The following is a 26,483-nucleotide window of genomic DNA, read 5'->3' on the forward strand; positions in this document are numbered from 1 at the left end:
TCTTCTATTTATTAGCTCTTTGATCTTGGGAAAGTCATTGATCTCTATCAAACATGACTATTTTTATTTACCAAATGATAATAAGAAAGAAGGATACTTACAAATTTTTACAAGGATTGAATGAGACAATAGACAGATAAACTGAGCACGGTTCTTAGTCTTGCTCAGCTTCAAGTCAGCAATGATGCTGTTTATCAGCATCATCATCTCCAACAGGTTACTGCTCCTTGTGAAATGACTGTTGCTTTTGGTGTGTTTAGTGGGTAATCTTCTTTAGCCAGGAATCTACTCAGCTACCTTTTTTATCAGGGGCTATCATCTCCCATTCTGTGGTTAGTTTCTATGCCCCAGAAAAACAAGATAGAGACCAGAAAGACTGAAAGTGGCATTCCAGATGGGAAGTAGAGGTCTTCAGTTACAGGGTGGTAAGGGAATACATTGACCCTGCATGAAGGGAAAAACACACATCAAAACAGAATGTTCATTAAATTAAGAAAAGTGCTTGTACTTCCCTCCACCAGTCAGAACCCCCTCTGAATGTTTCATCTCATCCCACTATGAGTTATCCAAACACTACAGTGGCTTCAAGTGGACCATGAAAAGGAAAAAGGGGGATGTGGCAAAAAGGAAACGGAAATTAGATCAACGAAATACAGGTGGACACACTTCAAAAATTAGGGTGGGCAAATACAGTCAAGCTGGTCTCAGAGGAGAAGGGAAGGGCATGTCCTTAGAGATATTGCCTAAATTTTTAGGTTCTTTTGATCTTATTGAACCATAGCTTGATTCTCTGAGGTTCAATTGATTTTATTCTGCCATTGGAAGGGAGAGAAAGTCTTGGCAAATGAAATGAAATGCTCAGTTGAGGCAAATGCTAGAAACCTTAAGTACCCTGGATTTGTAATTTTTAAAATTCAGTAAAATAATATACTTAAGTTTTTAAGCTCTTTGTCATAACGTCTTGCATATACATACATGACTAGATCCTGAAGTGAAAAAACCTATGTATATAAAGACACACATGCTAGCCGTGATTTGCCAATTAATGGGTCACACTGTAATCTTTGTGCACAACCATGCATCTGTGAGAAACAGAAATTTGTTTTCTTTCCATTAAGACATTGTCTGGCTTTTTAATTAGTGTTTATAGTAAATACATTCAAAGTTTATCCTTGGAATGCTCAATTCTTTTGCCATTGTAGGATATTGTGAGCTTCAGGCTAATTTATTACAGCCTCCTTTGGCACAAAAGTGACTGAACCTCTGCTCCAAGCCTTGGACACTCTCATACACACCTGGGTACAGGCCAGCTCGCTGCTGTAGGCTTCACAGGCTCAGGCAATTGGCATGCAGTCTTCACTTTGAACACAGCATTTGTTGAACTTAAAAATTTCCCTGTGACCTTCAATCCCAGACTAGGGAGAGTCTTATTGTAAAAGCTGCCCTTTCTCTTCTGATATTATATTGACCACTGATTTCTCTATTCATCAGGAAAAATGACTTTAAAAATCTAGTAAGAATAAGTGCTGGGTTGTTAACTAGAAGCCAATAGGTTCTTCAACCCAGAATTTCTCTCCCCGATGCCCTTGCTACGCTTCCTTTTTGCTTCTCCATCCAGTCTCAGGCTCCTGCCAAGTCCTTCTTCAGCATAGTGGGTGAGCATTTTGATTGTGAGCTTGGCTTTGTTCTTAAGGGTCAGGTCAGGCCCAGCTAATTTATGAACTGTCTCCTGAAGGATTCTGGGTGGGACAAAAATCTGAAGAATTAAGTAGGGTGGAAAGACTGAGCAGAATGTTAACATTCCACATTTTTAATCACATACACACAGGGAAAGGGTGGAGAGCTTGGTCATCCGAGCTAATAATTTCCCTGGCTTGTTGAGCCTTGTATGTGCCAGTCATTGGACTACATGCTATCTATACACTAACTTATAAAATCTTCTAGTGACCCTGTAAGGAAGCTCTTATCCCCATTTTTCAGATAGGAAAACTGAGAGAAGAAAATGTCAGCAAGTCAGGAAGGGCCACAGCTGGGCTTTGAGCATTAGTTTCCTGACTTTGTTGTCTGCTCTTAACCACACTGCACACCATCTTTCTGATGGGAATTACTCAGTGTGGTCACTAACAGCCTGCTGAAGGCCACTATGACCTCTGACTCCTTCTCTTCAGTCAGGAAAAGCTGGCCAATATTAATCAGCCTTTCCATTCCAGCCCACATCAGACGGATGAGGCAAATTCAGGGTCTACCTGTGTGAATTCTGAAGTCATGATGTAGGTCACAACTTGCCAGATATTCTGATAACTCCCTAGTACACTCAGTCTCATCACTGCCGTGCCTTCTGGGCAAGAGCCCTGTCAGGAACTTTGCTTTCTGGGAGACCAACAGGGATGGGCAGAGAAGGGGTCATGAACTCCCAGGTGAGGGTGTGGATATGTGTACATTCTGTGAACACTTTTCATCAGGCCTGTCTGTGTGTTGGACTGACCAGGAATAGGAATAGAACACCTAGAAGGAGAATTCTTCAACGAGAAGCATTATGAAGACAGCTGAAGGATTTCTTACGGATGAGAGAACCCACCCTCTGAAATGGAATCCATATAATTTGCAGCTCTTTTCTGCCAGACTTTTATCCCACCCAGGCTCTCTTCTTCCTGCCCTGCCTCTTCCCACAGAGGCTGCATATATGCCTTCTTTTCCATTTACACATTAGACCCATGCTTGAAACACAAAATGCCTTTCACATCACCGGCTCCTGCGTGTACTGCTCCTTCTGTGTGCCGGGCCTTTCTCCTTCTCTAACAAACCCATCTTTAAGTGATCCCTTCCTGAGAGCCTTCCTTCTGTTCCTCTTCGGGGTCCCACAGTTTAGTCTTCTGGCCTTATTATAGTATTAATATTTGTTTCTACAATAGCAGGACCTAATGCAATACATAGCACATACTAGTCCTTAATGAATATTTGTTGACTGAACATCAGTTCAGTTCAGTCGCTCAGTCGTGTCCGACTCTGCGAACCCATGAATCGCAGCACGCCAGGCCTCCCTGTCCATCAGCAACTCCCGAAGTTCACCCAAACTCATGTCCATTGAGTCGGTGATGCCATCCAGCCATCTCATCCTCTGTCGTCCCCTTTTCCTCCTGCCCCCAATCCCTCCAAGCATCAAGGTCTTTTCCAATGAGTCAACTCTTCGCATGAGGTGGCCAAAGTATTGGAGTTTCAGCCTCAGCATCAGTCCTTCTAATGAACACCCAGGACTGATCTCCTTTAGGATAGACTTGCTGGATCTCCTTGCAGTCCAAGGGACTCTCAAGAGTCTTCTCCAGCACCACAGTTCAAAAGCATCAATTCTTTAGCACTCAGCTTTCTTCACAGACTGAACATATGAATGGACAAATACAGGCATACCTCATTGTATTGCTGTTTGCTTTATTATGCTTTGTACATAATTGTGTTCGTTTTTACAAATTTAATGTTTGTGATAACCCTGTATTGAGCATTGAGCAGGTTTGTTGGTACCATTTTTCTAACAGCATTTCCTCATTTCACGTCTCTACATCACATTTTAGTAATTCTTGCAATGTTTCAAATCTTCCACCAGCCAAAGATTATGACTCACTAAAGGTTTTGATGATGGTTAGTATTTTTTAGCAATAAAGCATTTTTAAATTAATATATGTACATTTTTAAATATAAAGCTATTGCACACTTAATAGATTATAGTATAGTGTAAACATAACTTTCATATGCACTAGGAAAACAACCAATGCCTACGACTTATTTTACTGTGATATTCACTTTATTGCAGTGGTCTGGAACTAAACCCACAATATCTTCAAGGTATGCCTGTGACTGAATGATAAAAAACAATGAAATCAAGAGATTCCTATTTAATGTTCCCATGTTTTAGGCTCAGTTCATCACTGCATTTCAGTGTAATCACTAGCTCTTCAAACACACACTGAAGGGAATAGATACAGAATTCTGAGGAATAATTTTAATAGTTATTATAAATGTTTGGCTTTAAATTGCATGCATTGGAGAAACCTCAGGATGTTTTTAGATCTGGAGGTAACCTGAGGAGATTTAGTAGGAAGATAGCTGTCAGCTGTGTGAAGAATGCGTGCGAGGCGCCAAGAAACTCGTAGAAAAGAGGTTAAGTGGAGGCTATTGAACTTGATCCCTGGGTCAGGAAGATCCCCTGGAGTAGGAAATGGCAAACCATTCCTGTATTCTTGCCTGGAAAACCTTATGGACAGAGGAGCCTGGCAGGCTACAGTCCATGGGGTCAGAAAGAGTCAGACATGACTGATCTGCACACACACACACACACACACACACACACACATACACATACACACATTGAACCTGAAGTGAGAGAGGCTAAAGGTTGGACAGTTTAGGCAGTGGTAGTGAGGGATGAAGAAGGGGCCCCAAACCTGAGGTAGGGGATCAGACTTAGGGGCAGGACATTATTGTATCTGCTAATTTGGAGACCCGAGAGTTCACAGCAGGAAATCCAAAGATAGAAGTGAGGGGTGGGACTTCAAAGGAGACTGGTGACCATATGATTGTAGGGGTCAGCAGATTGCTCTTTCTCACAGAGAGGCTCTATTTTACGTGGAAGAGGAGCTTTGTAAGTTACAGGCACTTTAATGAGTCAGGGAAGAGTGAAAGGTCAAAGCCCATGTGTCCAACGTGCTGGCTCTGCTGAACTGTTTCTCATCTAGTCGAGTGGGCTGGGGCTGGATTTCAGGCGGCCTGGTGTGAGAGAGGACAGGACAACTGCGATCGGCTGTGGACTAGCTATGCCTGGAGCTGCTGCTCTCCGTTTAGGATGTTGGCTTGAGAAACCAGGTCTGCAGTTTGTTAATAAAGCTAGCCTGGTGTTTGGAAGCGCTGATGGTTCTGTCTGGGGTGGGGTAGAGGACCAGAGGACCATGTCTTTTGAAATGGTCTAGAAGGCTAATTATTAAACTTTAATGAGAGTAGAAATCACTTGGAGACTTTGTTAAAATGCAGATTCTGAGTGAGTCTGAATGGAGCCGGAGATTCTGCATTTGCAAAAGGCTCCCTGGTGATTTCAGTGCTGCTGTTCTGCAACCACACTCAGACAGGCGAGGATATTCTCAGTGAAGACTTTTTCTAATTTTAACCCCCAAATGGACCATGTGCCGTGTAAAACACTGGGCCAATTAACACTTCGGTTTCCTAACCTATGTAATGCAAAGAGTGACCCGGTTACTCCTTGCTCTTACATTTCCTTTTTCAGGATATTCTGCGTGGGGGGACTTTGAGATACTTGGTGCAAAGGCATAAAGTAAAGGGAGGTAATTTATGTGCAGCTCCAATTCTAGTAACACTAGTGCTTCCATATTATGACTTAAGGATTGGCATCACAGACCCTGGTATGGGCATACCTCAGAAATAGTTGGGATTTGGTTCTAGACCACTGCAATAAATCAAATATTGTAATAAAGCAAGTCACACACATTTTTTTGGTTTCCCAATGCGCATAAAAGTTGTGTTTACACAATACTGTAGTCTCTTAAGTGTGCCATAGCATTATGTCTTAAAAACCAATGTACATAATTTAAAAATACTTTATTGCTAAAAAAAAAAAAGCTAACCATCATTTGCCAACATAGAGTTGCCAGAAACCTTCAGTTTGTAAAAACTGTATTATCTATGAAGTGCAGTAAACAAAGTACAACAAAATGAGGTACACCTGTACTGATCCCTGCTCTGCCTTTAACCAGCTAGGTAACCTCAATCCGGTTATTTTACTTTTCGAAACCTGCTTACTTAAGCTATAAAATAAACGTCTATACATTCACTGAACCTATGTTTATTGGCATCTGTTCCATACCAGACATTTTGCTGAAAGCTGAGGATATAACACTAAATGAGATTTTGCCCTCACCAAGCTCACAACCCAAAGGGGGAGATAGGAAAAAAAATGAAATAATTACACAGTATGCATTCGTGTAAAAATTTGATGAAAAGCCCAAAACATTAGAGGTATAACATAAGGATGCTCTTGGGTGGCAAACATTCTCCTTAGATAGGAAGACAAGCCCGCCATGGAAAGAAAAAAAAGAAAAGCATCAGAAGCAGAGAGAATGGTACTAACTTCCTTTGGCAGGAAAGAGCTTGAGTTGTGCTTAGGATTCTAAGTTCACTGTGGACAAAGTAAGTGATTTGACTGGGGCATAGGATCAGTTCAGTTCAGCTGCTCAGTCGTGTTCAACTCTTGGAGATCCCATAGACTACAGCACGCCAGGCTTCCCTGTCCATCACCAACTCCTGGAGCTTGCTCAAATGCATGTCCATTGAGCCAGTGATGCCAGCCAACCATCTCATCCTCTGTCGTCCACTGCTCCTCCTACCTTTACTCTTTTGCAGCATCAGGGTCTTTTCTAGTGAGTCAGTTCTTCCCATCAGGTGCCCAAAGTATTGGAGCTTCAGCTTCAGCATCAGTCCTTCCAGTGAATATTCAGGGTTGATTTCCTTTAAGATTGACTGGTTTGATCTCCTTGGTGTCCAAGGGACTCTCAAGAGTTTTCCCCAGCACCACAGTTCAAAAGCATCAATTCTTTGGCACTCAGCTTTCTATATGGTCCAACTCTCACATCCATGCATGACTCTGGAAAAACCATAGCTTCAACTATAAGGACCTTTGTTGATAATGTCTCTGCTTTTTAATATGCTGTCTAGGTTTGTCATAGCTTTTCTTCGAAGGACATAGGATGAGGTCAGAAAAAGTGGGGCTAGATCATATGGGACCACATGAGCAACAAAGTTTGGATTTTATTTTTCATGTAACAGAAGGCAATTGGAATGTCCTAAGGAGGAAAATGACATATTCTGATTTATTTATTTCTTTTTACAAAGTATCCCTCTGGCTGGTGTTTCTGGACCAGGTAGGAAGGGATCCAGAGGAGGAGTGAAGGCTCTAGTTGGGAGATGAGCTAGCTAAGAAAGTGGACTAGTGCTCATGGCAGTAGAGATGCAAGGGATGTGTGGACAGATGGAGATATTTGGGAGGTAAAACTAAGAGGCCCTACTGATGGAACATGATCAAATGGAAGCTTGGGGAAAATATAAGATTGAGATGAAGAGTGAAATCAAGGATGTCTCCTACATATCAAGTTTGGGCAACAGCATAGATGGTGGTATCATTTGTTGAGCTAGGAATGATTGGAGAAGAGCAGGTGTGGAGAGAAGGGAATCAAGAATTCATGTAATGATAGATCTTATCACACAGAATGGGTCTGAGGGGAAATGCTATAGATATATATCCTTCAGTACAATGCCTAGCACTTCAATACTCAGTATTTTATTGTTTTTCTGTTAATATTATTATTACTCATGAAGGACTACTCATTGGAGACACCAGATGCCCTTGATCAGTAAAGACATGATAATTCCCTTGGACTCAATAATCATACTTTTATTTTCTCCAATGGAAAATAAATATTGCTTTTGAAAACCCTGCAGTGGTGATAGAAGGATGGAATAGACTCACGTGTGCCTCGAGCAACATCAGTCAAACTTTCAGCCAAGTTTTGATTACAAGATCTTTATTTCTGGCAATGATGTAAGAAGCAGAAAGAGCACAGCTGGATTTTCAGTACTAGGTGGATACCACATGTTCTGAAAATTGGAAAAAAGCATCTTCTGACTTGGAAATTGTGGTAATTTGTCTGGAGTAGTTAGAGGGAAAATAAATACAAACCTTCCCCTACCCCCAACCCCTCATGGTACCATTTACAGAGTAAGTTGTCTGGCTGTAACTGTCCTGTTTGGTCTTTGCTAAACATCCAGTCTTTTGGCCAGTGTTGTTAGGTGGGTGATTTTGCGCTCTGATTTCTATACCTATGGTTTATTTTTACTAGCATAGGAAAGTAGCATAGATTTTAGTAGTTTGGCAACCTAACTACATATTAGACTGCTGACAAATTAAAAAATAAGGGGTGTGAGGCCAATTCCATAAAACTTAGACAATCTAGTTTTTATACAGTTCCTACATAAGTTTGATGGGCTGGTCTACAAATGTCATTTGGAAACCATTGTTCTAATGGTTGGGGTGTTACGTTATGATTGCAAAACTCTAAATTCTATCCTTGCTTTTGCCAGTGACTAGCTTGCTGTGTGGCATTGAGCAAGTCACCTCATAGTTATTAATGTGCAGTTTCCTGCCTGTAAAATGAGATGTTTTAGCCTCTCTTACTCCATCAGGATAAAGAAAATACAGAGAGCTTTGAGTCAGTAGAATATCTCAGTTGAAAGGCACTTGCACTAGATTATCAAAAAAGTCTTGGAATCTGTCCTGGTGAGGACCTGTCTGTGTGCTTTGTTAATATCCAATACCATCCTTCTTTGAAATGCAAACTGATTCACTTCATGACATAAGAAATCTCTCTCTCTCTTTTTTTTTTTAATTCATACACATTATACAAAGGAGGTGGACCATTCTGAAAAAACCAATGTTTTCATAATGATTTTATAAGTGTCAGAGACTACCCCTCAAGATCACCAAACTAGAAGAAACACAGAGGCAGTTTGGGTATCACTTGGGATTAAAGTTCTGCCTTTGCTATATATAGGCTTTAGTCCTCTTCATGGACCTACGTGGAAATAAAATTTTCTGGAGCTGGGAGAAATACAACACGCCCTGAATCCCTACTGCAATCACAGTACCTTTCTGAACAAAATGAAAAGAACCAGCCCATGGCACTCAGGTGTCAACCTCTACACCAGGGGCTCTCATTTCATAAGCCCGTATAGATATGCACCGTGGAGCTGCGAGATAGCTGGGGCTACGAAGAACGGACCAATCAGATGCTTTGGGAGAAGTCTGTGGGCGGAGCCTGAGTTGTGTCATCTGCTTGGGTGACATGCAGAAGCCAGCCCCTGTATAAGGGAGGTGAAACTGTGAGGAGAATCCTTGAGGTTGAGGGGGCATAGGAACTCTTACAAGAAGGAAAAGATATTTCCTAGGGAATCAGGACTCTCCCAGTCTGTCCCTTGTCCTGCCTGCAGTGCCCCCTCTGGGGCACCAGCGTGAACTGCGCTGCTTCCGGCCACCACACAGCCTTTCTTCCTTCCTCATCACCGATAGGACAGGTGGTTTGCAGCACAGGGCTCGTCATGTTGCCTGGGTACCACCCACAACATCCAACTCACTCTTCCCCAGCCAAGTTTGATCTGTCTGCCCTCACCTCTGAGACTATTAAACTGGCAAAGAGATATATGAAATCGACATTCTTGAATGGCTCTTCACTCCGGGCAAGGAAAGGCAGGACTGTTTCCATGGTTGAAGTGTTCCAACCAATTCAGAGAAAAATACCACATGAAGTCAAAATATTGTTGTCCTAGCCAACAAAGGGTTTTCCTTCATAGCCATGCTGACATGCAAGGTTTACAGCCTTGCCTCTCCCCTGGTGTCAATGGTATCGTTTGCTCTCTGCAGCCGGGGGATGTCAGTTCAGCCGAGGTGGGGGGCGGATTTAATCTGTGGTACGTGGTAGCAAGGAGAGAGTCTCTGGGAGGATGTAAACTCTGTAGTGTGAAAAAGGAGTCGAATATCCAGTCTTGTAGAGAGACAAACAAGAGCTTCATTATAGTAAAAAGAACTGCCTGATTTCATTTATATCAAGTTCAAGCACAGGCAAAATAAATCCACGCTGATCAAAGTCAGAAGAGTATGGATTGCAGGGGTATTCAGTTGTGAAGGGAGATTTTTAGAGGGACTGGAAATTCTCTGTGTCTTGATCTGAGTGATGAGTACCCAGGTTATTCACATGTAAAAATGTCTTGAGCTGTATACCGAGTTATGCATTTTCTATATGTAATTTCTTGCTCAATGCAAAAATTTCAAATGAATCTTCTTCTTTTCTTTCTTTTTTTTGGGGGGGGGTCACACTTACAAATGTGGCATCCAAATAAAGGACTGTTCAGTAGAGAAGAGATGTTATGGATACTCAAAGTGGATTGTAGAGCATAACATACAGGAAAACCTGACCCAGGAAGGACCATAGGATTCAGTGGCAGGCTGACGTGGGTCCAAATCCTGTCTGCAGCTTTAACTGTGGATCTTTGAGCTAGCTTTAAATCTCTCAGGCTCAGTTTTCTTCTCTGAAATGTGGATAATAATATTGACTTTTAACTGTTATTTGGGGGATTCGATGAAATAATGTGTGTAGGTATTTTGCCAAACACCTGAAATATAGCTCAAAAATAATATTTATTATTGACAGATGCTAGATATATGTCCACATAAACTACGATGCTAAAGAATTCCAGTCATAAAATCAGGCTTCTTTCCTAGAATACTACTGGGGATGAAGGTATGAATATGAATCTAAATAACTGTTAACCATAAATCAAGTACTCCTTCATGAATAGCTAAATGGATATTGTTAAAATATGTTAAACTATTGTGGTGGATTAGTAGCTAAGTCATGTTTGACTCTTGAGACCCCATGCACTGTAGCACTCTAGGCTCCTCTGTCCGTGGGGTTTTCCAGGCAAGAATACTGGAGGGCTGCCATTTCCTTCTACAGGGGATCTTCCAGACCCAAGAATTGAACCCAGGTCTCCTGCATTGCAGGTGGATTCTTTACTGACTGAGATATGAGAGAAGCCCTTTAAACTATTAAAATGTATAATGTTAAACTATTAAAATGTATAATGTTAAACTATTAAAATTTATTTAAATTACTCAAAATCAACTACATTCTGGGCTGTAGGATCTTGGTAAAATTACTGAACATCTTGGAGTAGTTTCTTTATCTATGAAATGGGAATGATAATACTACTTCAGTAGAGATATCCTGGTGATTTGGTTTACTAAAATATTTAGTGTGCTCTGCAGTGTGCTTAATGCACTGTGAGTTTTGGTTAAATAATTAAGTTTGGTAAATATTTCATTAATGCCTAATATAAGACAGATTTTTTATTTTTGGGAATCAAAATTAAAAATAAATTTCAATTTATTCACAATCCTTGCCTTCAGGCAGCTTCCAGCCTAGTGGGAAAGACAAACATATACACATTTATAAAATAATTTGATAAATGTTATACTAATATAATATTAGAATACTGGCAAAGCATGCAGGAGGCATTGTACAAAAGTCCATTAAAAGTGTGTGAGTGAGGGCCACATTTAAATTTTCAAAGGGCATCATGATACTGGAAAATAACAATTCAAGGTCATCATGTGATTGAATCAGTGGTTGTTGTTGTTTAGTTGCTAAGGCGTGTCTGACTCTGTAACCTCATGGACTGTAGCCGGCCAGGCTCCTCTGTCCATGCGATTTCCCAGGCAAGAATACTGGAGTGGGTTGCCATTTCCTCCTCCATGGGATCTTCCTGACCCAGGGATTGAACCTGCTTCTCCTGCATTGGCAGGCAGGTTCTTTACCACTGAGCCACCAGGGAAGCCCTTGAATCAATGGACAAAGGATTATTTCTATTTTAGAATCACAAGATTATCTGACTGGGAATGTTCTGAATCAGAACTGGATGCGTTAAAACAGCAAATGGAAAGCACTTTCAGTTTGGCAATGAGTTAGGAAGGAAATGGGATGGAGTTTGAAGTGGTAAGCCCTAATCCTACTGACTGTCGACTACCTCAAATGCAGTTCCTCTGGGTGCATGGGAAGGAAGGGCAGTTATTCCAGGACAGTATTGAGTCATTTCTACATTGAGAATCTGATGAAAGCTATGAATACTTTCCAAGAAAAAAAAAAGGTGTCAGCAAACAAAATGGCCATAGTCATTTCCAGCAATACTCTTGTCCTTATGAAATTCAGGGTAAGAGCTTCTGTTTTAAGAAGACCCCCCACTGCTGTATCTTTTCTCCTCTCTGGAGAACCAATAAATATTGGCAGCTTCATTGATTCCATTACCGTATTCATACTGATGATCCTCAGATGATTTCTGGGTAATCCCCTGAGTGTGTGATAACCTTTGCTGTACGCCATCCTACCTGGTATTTCCCAGTGCACTTAAGTGTGAGACTGCTCCAAGATGACAACCTTAGAGAAAACCCAACTGCAAAATCTAGATGCTGCATAGGTAGTTAACAAGGTCTCTGGAGAGGAATATACCAATATTACTACATAGCAGCTAATGCAATCACTGCGGTAAAGTGCATTATTACTATTTTTCCTTCCGTGGCTTAGAAATTAGGATAAAGAGGCAAGACACTGGGTTAACAAGAACCAACTGCTCCCATCTATTGGCTAATCCTGGTCCATGTTGCTGAGGGTCCTGACTTCTCTCATAACCTCCTTGAGGATTCTGATGGACCTTTTTGTTTTGTCTTGTTAGCAAGTCCCTGAAGATCCAGTGCCTGGAGAGTGGAATCTGGGAGCAAGGCAGCTGTGTCCCAGTGGTGTGCGAGCCCCCCTCCCCTGTCTTTGAAGGCATGTATGAATGCACCAATGGCTTTGAGCTCGACAGCCAGTGTTTTATCAACTGTAACCAGGAAAGTAAAAGGGTAAGGATGACTTGAACTTTATTTTGGATCAGGCCATGCTTCAATCCTGGTGACCAATCCGAGAATGTTGAATAAAATAAATGAATGGCAACAGGCAGGGCCTAAGTTGGGATTCTAACCAGAGATGTTGATATCATTTAATAGGAAATTAAGAAGATACTACATTCTTGGAATAGTCTCTCCTGTTGGACAAGAAGAACAACTTGATAGGTTAGATACCTGGGTAAACTGCAAAAAGGCTCAGATTCTGATTTGGCAATATGATTTCCCCCAAACTAACTTGGCTAGAAATGCTGGTATCATACTTTTTAATAGAAAACAGCCTTGAACAGAAACAAATTCCTCAGCAAAGGCAAAGCTGAAAGCACTGTTGGACTGTTGTTCTCCCTAGGATTTTGGCGCAAGAGGTCTCAAACAAAAACCACAGTCTTATCTTGGTTATGCAACTAAAATCAATTTTATTTTAGAAGCTTTTCAAGTACCCTACACAAACCCAAGACAGGAAGTTAAACAGACTTCCTAAGCAGAGATCAGTGACCTTGCCTTCTCTCCTGGCACATGCCTTTATCTCAATGTTCAGTACAACAAGGTAAAGGCCACAGGACACATGTGAAAAGAATACTCCATGAAATGAGTCCCCTGGGAAATCAAGCACACCTGCTTGCACTAATTGTTTAAGGGCTCAAGGAGTTTGCCAGATGAAGGGAGAGTTTATCTGTAATTCTAAAATCTTATTTTCTTGGGCTTTGTGAGTTAGTGCTATTCTCTATGTTCTGCGTATAAGATACTTGGTGATTACTGGGGACATGAAGCCAAGAGTTACGCAAACAAGCACACATGTAGAGAAAGGGAATAGAACTTTGATGAGATGAAAAGCAGCTATGACGTGTCCATTCAAGCAGACAGAAAAGCAAAAAGCACCTTCAGAAAAATTATAAATTAGTCCCACTGGCTCAAACTCATCTTGCAAAAAATCTGACATTTGCCACAAGCAGCATTTGTGGGAGAGTATGAATGGATCAATGCAAAAATGACACCATCTGGGAAAAAAATTTCCCAAAGCTATCTCAGAATATATGGGTCACATTTGGTAGCTTACTGTAGCCTTATATCCAAAGGAAAACACACTGTTAATGATTTTCTAATGACAAAATTATTCATGATTCCTTCACATCAAAACAGCAAAAAACTTGTCTTGGCATTTTTTGGGAAAAGTCAATAGCAACATAGTTTATTATCTCAATAGTGTCTTTTAGTCTAGGTTCTACAATCGGAGAACACTGCCATTTAAGTAGACCACTTTTGCCCACACCCTAAAAGAAGTTAGCAAAACTATAATGTCCATGTTTTCAACTTTTGATATTCTAGCTTCCCATCCGCTGCACGAAGGAGGGACGGTGGAGCGAGGAGTTCAAGTTATGTGAGAACCTGCGAGGGGAATGCCCACCACCCACCTCAGACCCCAAATTTGTGGAGTACAAGTGTGAACAAGGACACGGGATAGGTATGTTTGGAAAGAGATGCTGATTTCTGCTCCCAGGTAGTCCTTCTATTAGGTCTGGCTGGGTCTTAGATCAGCTCCGTCATTCTGCCTGAGGAGTGGACAGAAATCCAAGTTGACTTTTAGCTGCTTCAGTTAAAATGAAATTTATGACATTTTTTCCCCCCACTCCTCCACACACATGTAATGCTGGTGGTGCTGCTGAGCGATTTGTGTAGTGTTTGGTCATGTTACCCAGTACAGCCTGAAAATGGATTGATTTTTTGGTAGGAGTTGCAGTTCAAAGAGGAAAGGTGGGAATGTGTAGCCACATCCCACACATGCACTGGGAATCTGCTTCATACTCTCTGATGCTCTACCTTGAGCAGAGAGTTCCCACAAGGAGCAATTTGAGATTGTCTTTGCTTGCCTGGGTCAGCAGCCATTCTTTCTCTATGGTGAACCTGGCTCCAGAATCTAGGGACAACTTTTCTTTTTTAACTGGGGGATAGTTGTTTTACAATGTGTTAGTTTCTGCTGCACAGTGAAGTGAATAAGCTATATGTATGGGTATATTCGCCCCCTCTTGGACCTCCTCCCACCCCCCACCCCGCCTATCTAGGTCATCACAGAGCACCAAGCTGAACTCCCTGTGATATGCAGCAGGTTCCCACTAGCTATCTGTTTTACATATGGTAGTGTATAAATGTCAATGCTCCTCTCTCAATTCATCCCACCCTTCATTTGCCCCTTGTGTCCACATGTATATTCTCTATGTCTGTCTCTCTATTCCTGCCCTGCAAATAGGTTCATCTGTACCATTTTTCTAGATTCCATATATACGTATTCAGTTCAATTCAGTTCAGCCGCTCAGTTGTGTCCAACTCTTCACAACCCCATGAACTGCAGCACGCCAGGCCTCCCTGTCCATCACCAACTCCCGGAGTCCACCCAAACCCATGTCCATTGAGTCGGTAATGCCATCCAACCATCTCATCCTCTGTTGTCCCCTTCTCCTCCTGCCCTCAATCTTTCCCAGCATCAGGGTCTTTTCCAGTGATATATGTATTAATATACAATATTTGTTTTTCTCTTTCTGACTTCTACACTCTGTATGACAGTCTCTAGGTAGATCCATGTCTCTACAAATGACTCAATTTCTTTCCTTTCTATGGCTAAATAATATTCCATTGTATATACGTGCTACATCTTCTTTATCCATTCATTTGTTGATAGATATTTAGGTTGCTTCCATGTCCTGGATATTGTAAATAGTGCTGTATGAACATCGGGGCGCATATGTCTTTTTGAATTATGAAGTAAGTGAAGTTAAAAGTCTGTGTGGCCAGGGATAATTTAAAGTGAAATTAACTCAAATTGGCTCTGTCTGAACTTAAGCATCATAGAAAAGAGATCCTGTTTGTGAAAAAACTGTTGAGACTAACCCTAGGTTTTTAATTGCATGAGCAAGGAGTAATTTTCCCAGTCATTCTAACATGTGTAATGCCAGTAAATAAAACTTGAATTAACGAGAATGCTTGTTAGTTTCTGAGACTGTTCTTTACCATCTTCAATTTGCTGTTTGCACTGAGAAATCTTGCGGCCAGACAAGGAGGAGTAGGATGCTGAGACTGCTTCTCACGTGGTGCCTCAGGAGAAAATTCTTATATCCCCGCCCTCTAATTTCTACATTAATGTATCATACACTCACATGTGTAGAGTCCTTAAGATTCATGTAATTCTTCGAGTTATACAAGTCAGTATAAAACAGGAATAGAGACAACACTGTAAAGAAACTTGGAGATCATAAAATCTTTAGATGAGGAAATTGAGAACCTTGAGAGTCTGCCTTCTTTGAATAGAATTTTAGAAGATACTCAGGCTTCATGTACAAAGAAATAGAGTGGGATTTTCCTTTGAAAGGCCACCACAGGACCAAAATCTCTGCTTTTGATTTCTCCTCATTTCCTCTTTTAATCAGTAGGTTTCTTGGCTACCAGAGTAATGATCTTCAGTGTTGCAAGCATTATAAATCCACCTTCATGATTTGTGGGTCATTTTCTCCCCATTTAGTAAAGTTTTTAGATAATAGATCCTGCAATTATCAGCTTCAGGAAATCATATAAGCAGAAATGCTATTAAAAGTACTTAAAAGGCATCAACCAATCAGTATAGACCTTAGCTGGCCAGAGTCCTGGAGTGGGGTCTCAGAGGTCTGCAGAGCAGGAATTAAATCTTTTATTGCTGGGTCATACAGATATTTCAGGGATTCTAGAGGAAGGGATATATGTGACCAGAAAGGGGAAGAGCACTTCCAAGTGCAGTGGTTCTTTACTGGTGAGTGCAGGAACATCCCTACAGGTGCATAGTCAAAGAGTATCAGCCTTGCTGGTGACCATGTTAATGAGGTGATCTACAATGTAGAATGATGGACTCTGTGGACATGAATTTGAGTAGACTCCCAGGAGACACTGGAGGACAGGGAAGCGTGGTGTGCTGGAGTCCATAATGTTGCAAAGAGTCAGACATGACTTAGCGACTGAAAAACAACACAATGTAGAAAGCAACTGTTTTTGAAAAACAAAGCTAATGATCCCAAGATGTGAAGTTCAAGTGTCTGTTGTAAATTTCTGTTCCTTCAGGTGCAGTGTGTTCCCCATTGTGTATCGTCCTCCCTAGTGATCCTGTAATCCTTCCTGAGAATATCACTACTGACACTCTGGAGCACTGGATGGAACCCGTCAGAGTACAGGTGAGGAAAGAGTCATTTTTATATGCTAAGGAGGTAAGACACTAAGCAATTCTCAACTGGCGACATATTCCCAGGTGTAATTTCAGAGGCTTTCAAAGCATCCTTAGAACGAACAACCACATGGATCATTCCTAGAGAGAAGAACTGAAAATAAATAAGAAAAGAGAAAAGCTTGAAAAAAGATGACCCATATCCAAAGGAAAGTTTAAAAGAATATAGAAGGATGACCAAGAGGCATAAAGTATGATAATACAGGAAGGAAATTTAAAGAGAAAATTACCACTAATGAAAAAAAAAGATTGTAAATCAATTCTATTCCAATAAAAAGCTTTTAAAAAATAGAACAGCAAAAATATAAGATAAACCAAAATTATGAATAAAGAGAAGAGTAGAGAGGAAAAGATAAAACAATGAAAAAAAAACTGAAAACAGGGAAAGAATGATGAAAGGAAGTAAGAGAAGTTGACTTTATTTATTTAATTCATTTTATTTTTTAATGGCTGTGCTGGGTCTTCAGTGCTGTGCACGGGCTTTCTCTAGTTGTGGTTCGTGGACTCCAAGGTGCACAGGATTAAGCAATGGCGCACAAGCTTAGTTGACCTGAGGCATGTGGGATCGTCCCACACCAGGGATCGAACCCATGTTGTCTAATTGGCAGACAGATTCTTAGCCACTGGACCACCATGGATGTCCCTCCTCTGGTTTCTTAACTACTTTAGCTCCTGACTCGTAATTTCCTTGCCTAATACTACTGGCATAACTCTTACTGAATTCAACATCCACACATCTGGTCCTTCTGAAACCTTGGTCCTCAGTTCCATAGCCTCCTCTGATCACCTTTGCCTCCCTGACTTCCTCTCTCACACGCCTTCCTTGGCTCACTCTAATCTTGCTACAGTAGCTCTTGGCTGACTCTTGAACATGCCAGACACATCCCACCTCAGGACCTTTGCCCCGTGGTTCCCTCTGCCTGGAGTGCTCTTCTCCTGGGTATCTTCATGTCCTGCTCCTCAGCTTCCTTCAGAAATTTACTCAAATGTCTGGAAGGCCTCCTTTGACTACGCTATATAAAATGTTAACTCCCCTACACTTTTGTCTCTTTTCCCTCTTTTATCTTTTTCTCCTTAGGACTTATCATGACCACGCATAGTATATGTTTAACTCATTTATCTTATATATTAATCAGTCTCTTTCTGCCATTAGAATAAAAAGATCAATGAAGAATTATGGTTCACTACTATATCCCAGATCCTAGAATACTACCTACTATGTAGTAAGTGTTCAATAAATACTTGTGTGAAATGAATAAATGAAAAAGAGAAAGATGGAGAAGATGGTAATACATTATTTCTTCTTAGAATGCGAGGATGGGGATATCAGAAAGCCTGGGAGATGGCTTGTTTTATTAAACTGTCTAATAAACAAAAACCTTAGAAGTTTGTTCTTGCAGAGTCACCAAGACATAGACTCTAGAGAGGTACCACATTTCATTTGGAAATCATTCTCAGATTGCTCCCTTTAACTCACAGGCTAATTGTGCTGTGTTATTGGTGAGGATGTGTGTTAAAGCAGGAGGATAAGGGATAAATACTTGTGTGATTCAGGGGTGGGGGATGGGAGGAGTGTGACCCTATCAATTCAGTCACTCAGCAAACACTTATTGGGACTTACTGTGTGCCCTAGAACTATGCTAAGTGCTGGGAATATGAAGAGGGAAAAATGAGAGTCCCTCTGTTTTCAAGAGTTACAATCTGGCCATAAAAATGAACGTTTATAATAATGCAACATGAGAAGTGCCTTGTTTGTGGTAGAGAACTATAGGAACACTCAAGAGGAAGCAACTAATTCTTCTGCTCAGGAACTCTGGGTGGGGTGGGGGGGAGGTTGTGCATTGTCGTTCAATCATGTCAGACTCTTTGGGACCCCATAAACTGTGGTCTGTCAGATTCTTCTGTCCATGGCGTTATCCAGGCAAAAATACCAGAATGAGTTGCCATTCCCTTCTCCAGGGGATCTTTCCAACCCTGGTCTCTGCAACCCCTGCATTGCAGACAGATTCTTTATCATCTGAGCCACCAGGGAAGACCTTGGAGTTGGGGAAGGAGCAATAGATCAGGAAGCTTTTCCTTTGGGTCAGAAACTATGATCAAAGGGAACATTCTAGTGGGTAAGAAGTTCTGTGTGTCTGCAACCAGAGTATGTGCTGTGGTGAGGGAGAGGAGAGATGGGAGCTAGGGAGATGGGATAGGACAGAGGCAGGTGGACAAGACCCTGTAGTGCCTGGTGAACTCCTCTGAGGATGTTGAACCCAAAGAGAAAACTGCACCAGTGGGAGGGACGCTGGGAAGTCCAGTTGGAAGTGGAAAGGAGAAAGCCAGAAAAACACCTTGCCTGGTTCTCCCATCCCCTGGCCTTTCCGGACTTTCTGTACCATTTCCCACAATCTGTTGTGAAGGTTTAGCTGGAATTAGAATACCTGAAGAAAGGACTTCTGCCTCGTGTTCCTGGGGTGCCAGACAGGGTAGCCCCAGCCAGTCCCTCTAACTCAACTTCTGTGATAGACTTCTCTTTCTCTATAAACAGCTGAAGGGGGAAAGGCTTGGAACTTTTACAATCCATTTTCTCCACCTGAGAGATGAACTGCTTCAGGAACCCTTCTACACTTACTGTAGCATCTGCCCAACAAGGTATTTGATGAGCATAGTCGGTGGATTCAGGGTTTGTGAGACCAGAGTGCAGGCCTCCGTGTGATCGGGGTTCTTCCACTTCCACTTTCTGAATGGGACTTCAGAAAGAGCAGTTCACGTTTCTTCATGAAGACAGCAGAGACTTGACTATTTACCAACTGGAAAACAGTATCTTCTGTTTTATTAAAACCTTTCCTTTCTCCACTGTCCTTCAGGGGAGTCACTATTATTTATTTACCTCTATTCCAAAGCATTTTGTTCATGTTTATATTCCTACTTCCTTTTTCAGCACTGGGCAAATTGTAGGTGTCTTATAAATGTTGGTTGAGTAAGCAAAGAAATTGCTATGGCATCATTTTCTACTTTGGAAGTAAATACATATTTTCTCCTCAAACTGGGTATGTTGCTGCAGCTTCCTACAGTTATATATAATAATATCCTTGTCAATTGCAAGTTGCAAACCCCAGAGAGAAAATGCAGGATTTATTTTCTTCTTAAGCCAAACATCAAACGTTATCATTTGTATCACTGCATTTGTCATGACTATGGTCTAGTAAGTAAATTCCTGGTTTTGGAAAATAGGTTATCCAAGCACAATTTTGAGGATGATAACATCTAAGGCACACTGTAGATCTTGGGATAAAAAAATTGTGTTTAAAAGAAAAGTTCAGTTTTTATTCATAATCTCTGCTCTTCACGAGCTACATAATTTTAGGCAGCTTAACTGTTCTGTGACTCCATTTCCTTATGTGTAAAATAGGTATAATACTTAACTCAAAAGGTTAGTATGAGTATGAGATGAGAAGCATATGACTAGAATTTAATTTTGTGATTGATGCATAATAATCTTTCTTGGTTGGTTGTCATTCCTACTGGAGACAAGCTGCTTCCCCTCACTTCTGCCTGCCTCTTCTCATCTGTAATGACACACCATGCTTTTTATAATTTGGAGACGCAAGTAAATAATGTAGTGGTGGGTCACAGTGTGCAGTATGGTAGGCAGCACCATTACTTTAGTGGCACCCTTGAGACTTGTGTCATATTTCTGTGTGAAAATAAAGTGAAATAATTAAATTAGCTGCTTCCAACACTGTAGTGGAAGAATTGAAGTAACTCACCAAATGAACTTCATTCTTACCTTGAAAGAGTAATTTGTTCCTAAAAAACCCAAAAGTCAGAAGTTCAAAGGTTGAAAGCATAACTGACATTTCCTGAATCCCCAAATCAGTATTTTTTATGCCAAAAGGAAGCCAAGGGTTAATCCAATGTTAATATTCATTATCATACAGTCGCTAACCACCATGCTGTTACCTGTACTCTCTCAGCTCTTTTATAGATATAATGAAATTAACAAGGATTGCTTATAAATGAAGCTTACATGGGATGCTTCACCTTTAGGGAACTGAAACAGAAAAACAAGAAAAAGTCAATGGAAGCACAGGAGACAATGATGAGGTTATTACGCTTGTGTTCCCAGATCCTCAGAAATGAGATTATGCACTAACCACAGATGACCCATGGTGTCTGCCATTTTGTGGCATTCAATGGCTCTTGAGGGGTGGGAGATGCAAGCCTGTCCTCACGTCACGCAAGTGTATGTTCCTGGGTTCTTGGTCTCGTCACAACAAAGTTTTGGAGTGACGGACATTAAAGCCCCCTGGGCGTGTCCCAGCTCTCAGGTCTTGGATAGACCGTGTGATAGTTCTCAGCTCTCGAAAGGACTGTGTGATAGCTCTTAGACAAATCAGTGTTACAGCTCAGTGTTACAGCTCTATTTTATTTAGAAGATAGCAGGAAAATCCATCTCTGAGGCGTGAGGGCACATCGATCCAAAGACGCGAAGAGAAGAGCACCCCAGCACAGGGGTTGCTGGGAGAGAGAGCTAGCTTTGGCTCCTCTTTTTATATGTTTTTCTCTCCCTGGGCCTGTCCTATGTAAATTGGGCCAGCCAGGAGTGTTGTTTTTTTCATCTGAGGTCCTCACTCCAGTCCTCGAATCTTCTTTTGTTCTATTTTCACGGGCTTTTCCCTTCTTTGTCTTTTAGCCGCCACCATCTTGGACTCCTTTTCCCTATTCTACCTACCTAACACTCACAAAGAAGTGCCTATTACACCAAAGCAGTTGTATTAAATGAAAATCTTCCTCAAGTATCGATTTATCTTGAAGGATGTTCCACATTATGCTCAATCTTAAGTTTTGGTGTCCTTTAGAATCACTTGGGCAGTTTGTAAAGGGAGCAGAACTGTCTTCCCCTCTTCAGAGAGGCTCACAATGCCTTGGGGTATGTATTTTTTAACAGGCACCCCAAGTAATTCCCGTGTAAAACTTTGCAAAACACTGCTATTATAAAATAAAATACTGGCAACATAAATGTTTTAAGTAAAAGCATACCTATTTGGAGCCTGGCTCATTTGTTTAGTAAATGATGATCTCCTATTACATGTAAACCCCTGCTATCTCCCATACTTCAAATACCTGGTATCTGGCAAGACAACAGAGCAGTGGATTAAATTGCATCATTTTCTCTAGTCTGCTTCCAATGATTTCATTCTTTGTAATAAAAATGATGTCTTACATTTGGATAATACTTTATTGCCTGCAAAGTTGTATATATAAAATATATATTTTAGATATTTATAATTTCATTTGAATCGTCTCATAAACCAATAAACTAGGGGGAAAAGATTTTATTATCCTTATTTCACAGACAAATTAGATATTGTCAGATTATCTGTCCAAGTTTGCACAGCTTTTAAGAATTGGAGAGAGCAGTGCAACCAACTTTTCTGACTTCAAGTTCAGTGATTTCCCCTGAATCACCATGTTTTCTGTAGTCTGGTGTACATTTGGGTTACTTTCCCCATCAAATAAAAAAGAAGTCCCTTGTCACAACCGTGAGAGCCTCCTCATTCCCACACTTTCCTTCCCTCCCTGTGAAGTCTAATAAAATAATTGAGAGGTATTTCCCTATAGTACTGCTTTTCCTTATTGTGAGTTTGTTTTTAAAGAACAATCAAGTAAACTTTTCAGGTAGCTATAAAATTGGTTTACCTGTCTTTGGGGATTCTCCTGGATTTTACTCCTGAAAATGATACCTGAGTCCTAGAATAATATACTTTTCATTAAAGGAAGAATTTCCAAGAACTTGGGTAGTAAGGGATTTTGACGAAAAACAACTCCAAGTGGCAACTGTCATAAAAGGAAGAGTGAGGCTCTCCTGGGTTCAGATACTATTTTACTTACCCCTTGGAGCCTCTTCCTGCTCAGCGGCAAGAATGGGGATGGTATCCTGTCTTGAAGGTGAAAGGTTACTGCTGAGAGCAATGGCAATGGCAATGGCACCCCACTCCAGCACTCTCGCCTGGAAAATCCCACGGGTGGAGGAGCCTGGTGGGCTGCAGTCCATGGGGTCGCAGAGTCGGACACGACTGAGTGACTTCACTTTCACTTTTCACTTTCATGCATTGGAGAAGGAAATGGCAACCCACTCCAGTGTTCTTGCCTGGAGAATCCCAGGGACGGGGGAGCCTGGTGGGCTGCCATCTATGGGGTCACACAGAGTCGGACATGACTGAAGCAACTTAGCAGCAGCAGCAGCAGTGACTCTGGAGGAGAGGATTTCGATCCGGGGTCAGAGACAAGGTTTGTCTACTTGGAGCTTTTTGTGTAGCAAAGTTTTATTAAAGTGTAATAAAGATAGGGAAAGCTTCTGACATAGACATCATAAGGGGACAGAAAGAGTGCCCCCTTGCTAGTTTTAGCAAGGTGTGTTATGTCTGTTGGTGCTGCTAATCAGATAAGAGAGACACCTCAAGGCTGAGGGAGTTTCACCAGGCCCCTCTCCTATCATATGCATTTTTGAGATAGGATGGCACAAGGTGTGTCATCCGCACCCCTCCCCCCCCCCACAATAAGATTGACATGAATACTGGTTTATTGAGCCATTATCAACCCAAGGTTTGAGAAAAGGAAAAAAAGCTAGCTTTAAGCAGAACCATTTTGAAGAAAGGGCAGATTCCCAAGCAAATACATAGTTTCACTAACATAGCTTAAGCAAAATATTTCCATAAGAAAAACGGATTGGTTAGCCCTAGGCAGAACCAGGTATCATCAACACAGAATTAAAAGAAGACTCTTTTAATTTTGTGTAGAGAAGGAAAAACAAAAACAAAATCTTCTGCCACTTGCAGTTCATTTCCTTCTGCCACTTGGGGACCTCTGACCTTCCTGCCTGTTACCCTCTCAAAGGGTTGCTATAAAACTTCAAAATAACACTTTTGTAATGTTTTTCAGTTTCTTGCACATAGTTTAAAATTATGTAAAAATGGAATTTGTGTTCACTTAGTACAAATCTCACCCTTGGAAATTTCCTACATCTATGAAAAGATATCACCAGCTATCTATAAGAAAGAGAAATATTTTACAAGTTCTATGCTTTGCTTGTTAGTGTGTGTGTGTATGTACAGACTGATGTGTTAGGCCTTTTTTTTTTTTTTCTGTGCCTTTTACAAATGAGGCTGGGAAGACAATGGTGATTCAGTGCTTCCTACTGGAATACCTCTGACTAAAGAAGCAATGTCTAATGGCTTGGTTATGAGTTTGAGAAGAGAGTAAGGATGAACATGTACTATTATGTTATGTCTAAATGTTTCAAGAGCATTCTGGCTTAGAAAACGTGAAATAAGGATTTGAAATTCCCAAATGGGCTGTCTGAGCCTTTGCTGTTGTAATAACGTCTTTCCTCCTTCACCTAGTATGTCTGTGGACATAGACTTTTCTATAATGATGGCATCAGCCATCATTGCAGAAAGAGAGGACATCAAACAAAAAGGCTTCTTGGTTGTCAAATAAATTCCTGCCAGTCAAAGTGACTGAGCAGTGGAATCCGGCAGCTAGGCCAGACAGGAGCAGCCAAGTGTGCAGTCAGTGTCGCGGCTCATATCTAGGGGGCTTGAGCTGAGGGTAATGGGAAGAGCGCCACGTGGACTTCCACTGAGAGCACTTTGTGCTTTTCTCATGCCTGCTTTCCATCTTCTTCCTTTCCCCTTCTTCCTCTTTTCTGTCACTCTAAACTGTAAGACCAAACTGTAAGAGTCTTAGAGATAAGAATGATGTCTTACCTTCATCCCCATGCGTGCGTGCCAAGTTGTTTCAGTCGCCTTGGATTCTTTGCGACCCTATAGACCAGTAGCCCACCAGGTTCCCCTGTCCACTGGATTCTCCAGGCGAGAATACCGGAGTGGGTTACCACGTCCTCCTCCAGGGGATCTTCCTGACCCAGTGTCTCTCACCTCTCCTGCATTGGCGGGCGGGTTCTCTACCACTCATGCCGCCTGAGAAGCCCCACCTTCATCTCTAGACCTCCTCCCCAATGCAAGATTCATTTCACTTGCTGCTCAGAAGGCAGTTGCTGTGTGAAACAAAGAGCTGGAAAAAGAATGGCTCCCACCCCTCCAGAGCCATTTCTCATGGCAAACCTTTGGGTTTTTCAAAAAAGATACCCACTCCAGTCTTCTTGGGCTTCCCTTGTAGCTCAGCTGGTAAAGAATCTGCCTGCAATGCAGGAGACCTGGATTCAATCCCTGAGTTGAGTAGATCCCCTGGAGAAGGGAAAGGCTACCCACTCCAGTATTCTGGCCTGGAGAATTCCGTGGACTGTATAGTCCATGGGGTCTCGAAGAGTCAAACACAACTGACCAACTTTCACTGAGTGACAAAAAAATAATAAGATTAATTTTTATTATTGTCCTTAATCACTGTGTCTAGGGGATGTTTTATTACATCTTGTGACTTTCCTTTCTAAAATAGGAAAATTGGCATTTTGACTTACCTTATAAAGAAGTGGTCTTTTGAGAACCAGATTTCATGGAGAGATTTTTTTTAAAAAACACATAGTATGGCAATTGTTTGCATGTAAATGAATTTTTTAAAAAAATGTTTCTTTCTGAAATACAAAATAATCCATCACAACAGCTCATTTTCACTATTGGTTTGTATCATAAATTCAGTTCTCTCAGATTGGATAATACTTTTTTCCAGTATATCATAATTAGGAATTATTTAATATATCATAATTTAGTATATCATAATTAGGAAGTCCAAGTTAATGACATTTTCCTGGGGCTATACTCATTAGGTTTGCAAAAATTCTCAACACTGTGGAATTCCTCTCTCAACTTCTCAGCTCATCAAGAGAATTGCTCAGTCAAAACAAATCTTATAATTTCTGACTTTGTTTTCCCAAGTTGGTCCCAGAAGGATTAATAACATCTTAAATAAAACCAAACTGTTTTAAGAGAAAGAAAAAAGCTGGAAGAAAAAAAGACAGAACACTTCAGTGGCATAGCTCCCTACTATTTGGTATCACCCTCCTGGTGTCCCCTTGTCTCCTAATCCTTGCCCTCCCCCCACCTCGAGTGTCCTCTTGAGAGGTGCAGTTATGAGTAACAGCCCTAGTGACGCTTGCCACACACCATGAGAGAACAAATCCTTCAGATGTGAGTCATGCAAAGATCTTTGTTCATCTGTTTTAAGCATGGAATTGTTCCCTCTCTGCTTGAGTAAGTCTCAAGCATCAATTTCCTCTTCTCTGGAGAAGAACAGACAAGGGGGTCTTGGAAGATGAGGGAAGAGGAACCAAAAGCCTATTGCAGAGTAATGTGCTATGGTCCAAACAGATATTCAGAATAACACTGCATTTTATTTAGGGCTGCATACATATATAGTATTGATGATAAGGAAATCATCACAAACCTGGGCAGGAGCAGAACTTTGTGGCCTAATGTGATTAGTTGCCCATTCTGTTAAGTAACTATTCCTGATAAAAAAACAATTGAGCAATTTTTTGTTAGACCTTAATGTTGGCTAACCATCAGTCTTGTGACTTTCAGCAACAAATTTAAACTCGCAACAGCCTTCATACAGCCCTATGACCTTCTGAATAACCCTAACCAGTTTCCCTTCCCCTCCTGCCTCCCTCCCCTTCCTCTCTCTCTCCCTCCTTCTCTCTCCCCCTCCTTCTCCCTCTCTCTTCCCCCTTTTCTTCTCTCCCATCTGCTC

General features: G+C 41.3%; 1 protein-coding gene across 1 annotated transcript in view; it reads left to right on the plus strand.

The window, feature by feature from the left end:
• PAPPA2 (pappalysin 2) overlaps positions 1–26,483 on the plus strand; it is a 318,373-nt gene that overhangs the window by 239,310 nt on the left and 52,580 nt on the right. Inside the window, exons 17-19 of the mRNA XM_069546135.1 lie at positions 12,337–12,505; positions 13,874–14,009; positions 16,628–16,737. Of these exons, the coding sequence (XP_069402236.1) occupies positions 12,337–12,505; positions 13,874–14,009; positions 16,628–16,737 (415 nt within the window). The remainder of the gene's footprint in view (positions 1–12,336; positions 12,506–13,873; positions 14,010–16,627; positions 16,738–26,483) is intronic.

Source organism: Ovis canadensis, chromosome 12 (genome assembly GCF_042477335.2).
Source record: "Ovis canadensis isolate MfBH-ARS-UI-01 breed Bighorn chromosome 12, ARS-UI_OviCan_v2, whole genome shotgun sequence".
NCBI lineage: Eukaryota > Metazoa > Chordata > Mammalia > Artiodactyla > Bovidae > Ovis > Ovis canadensis.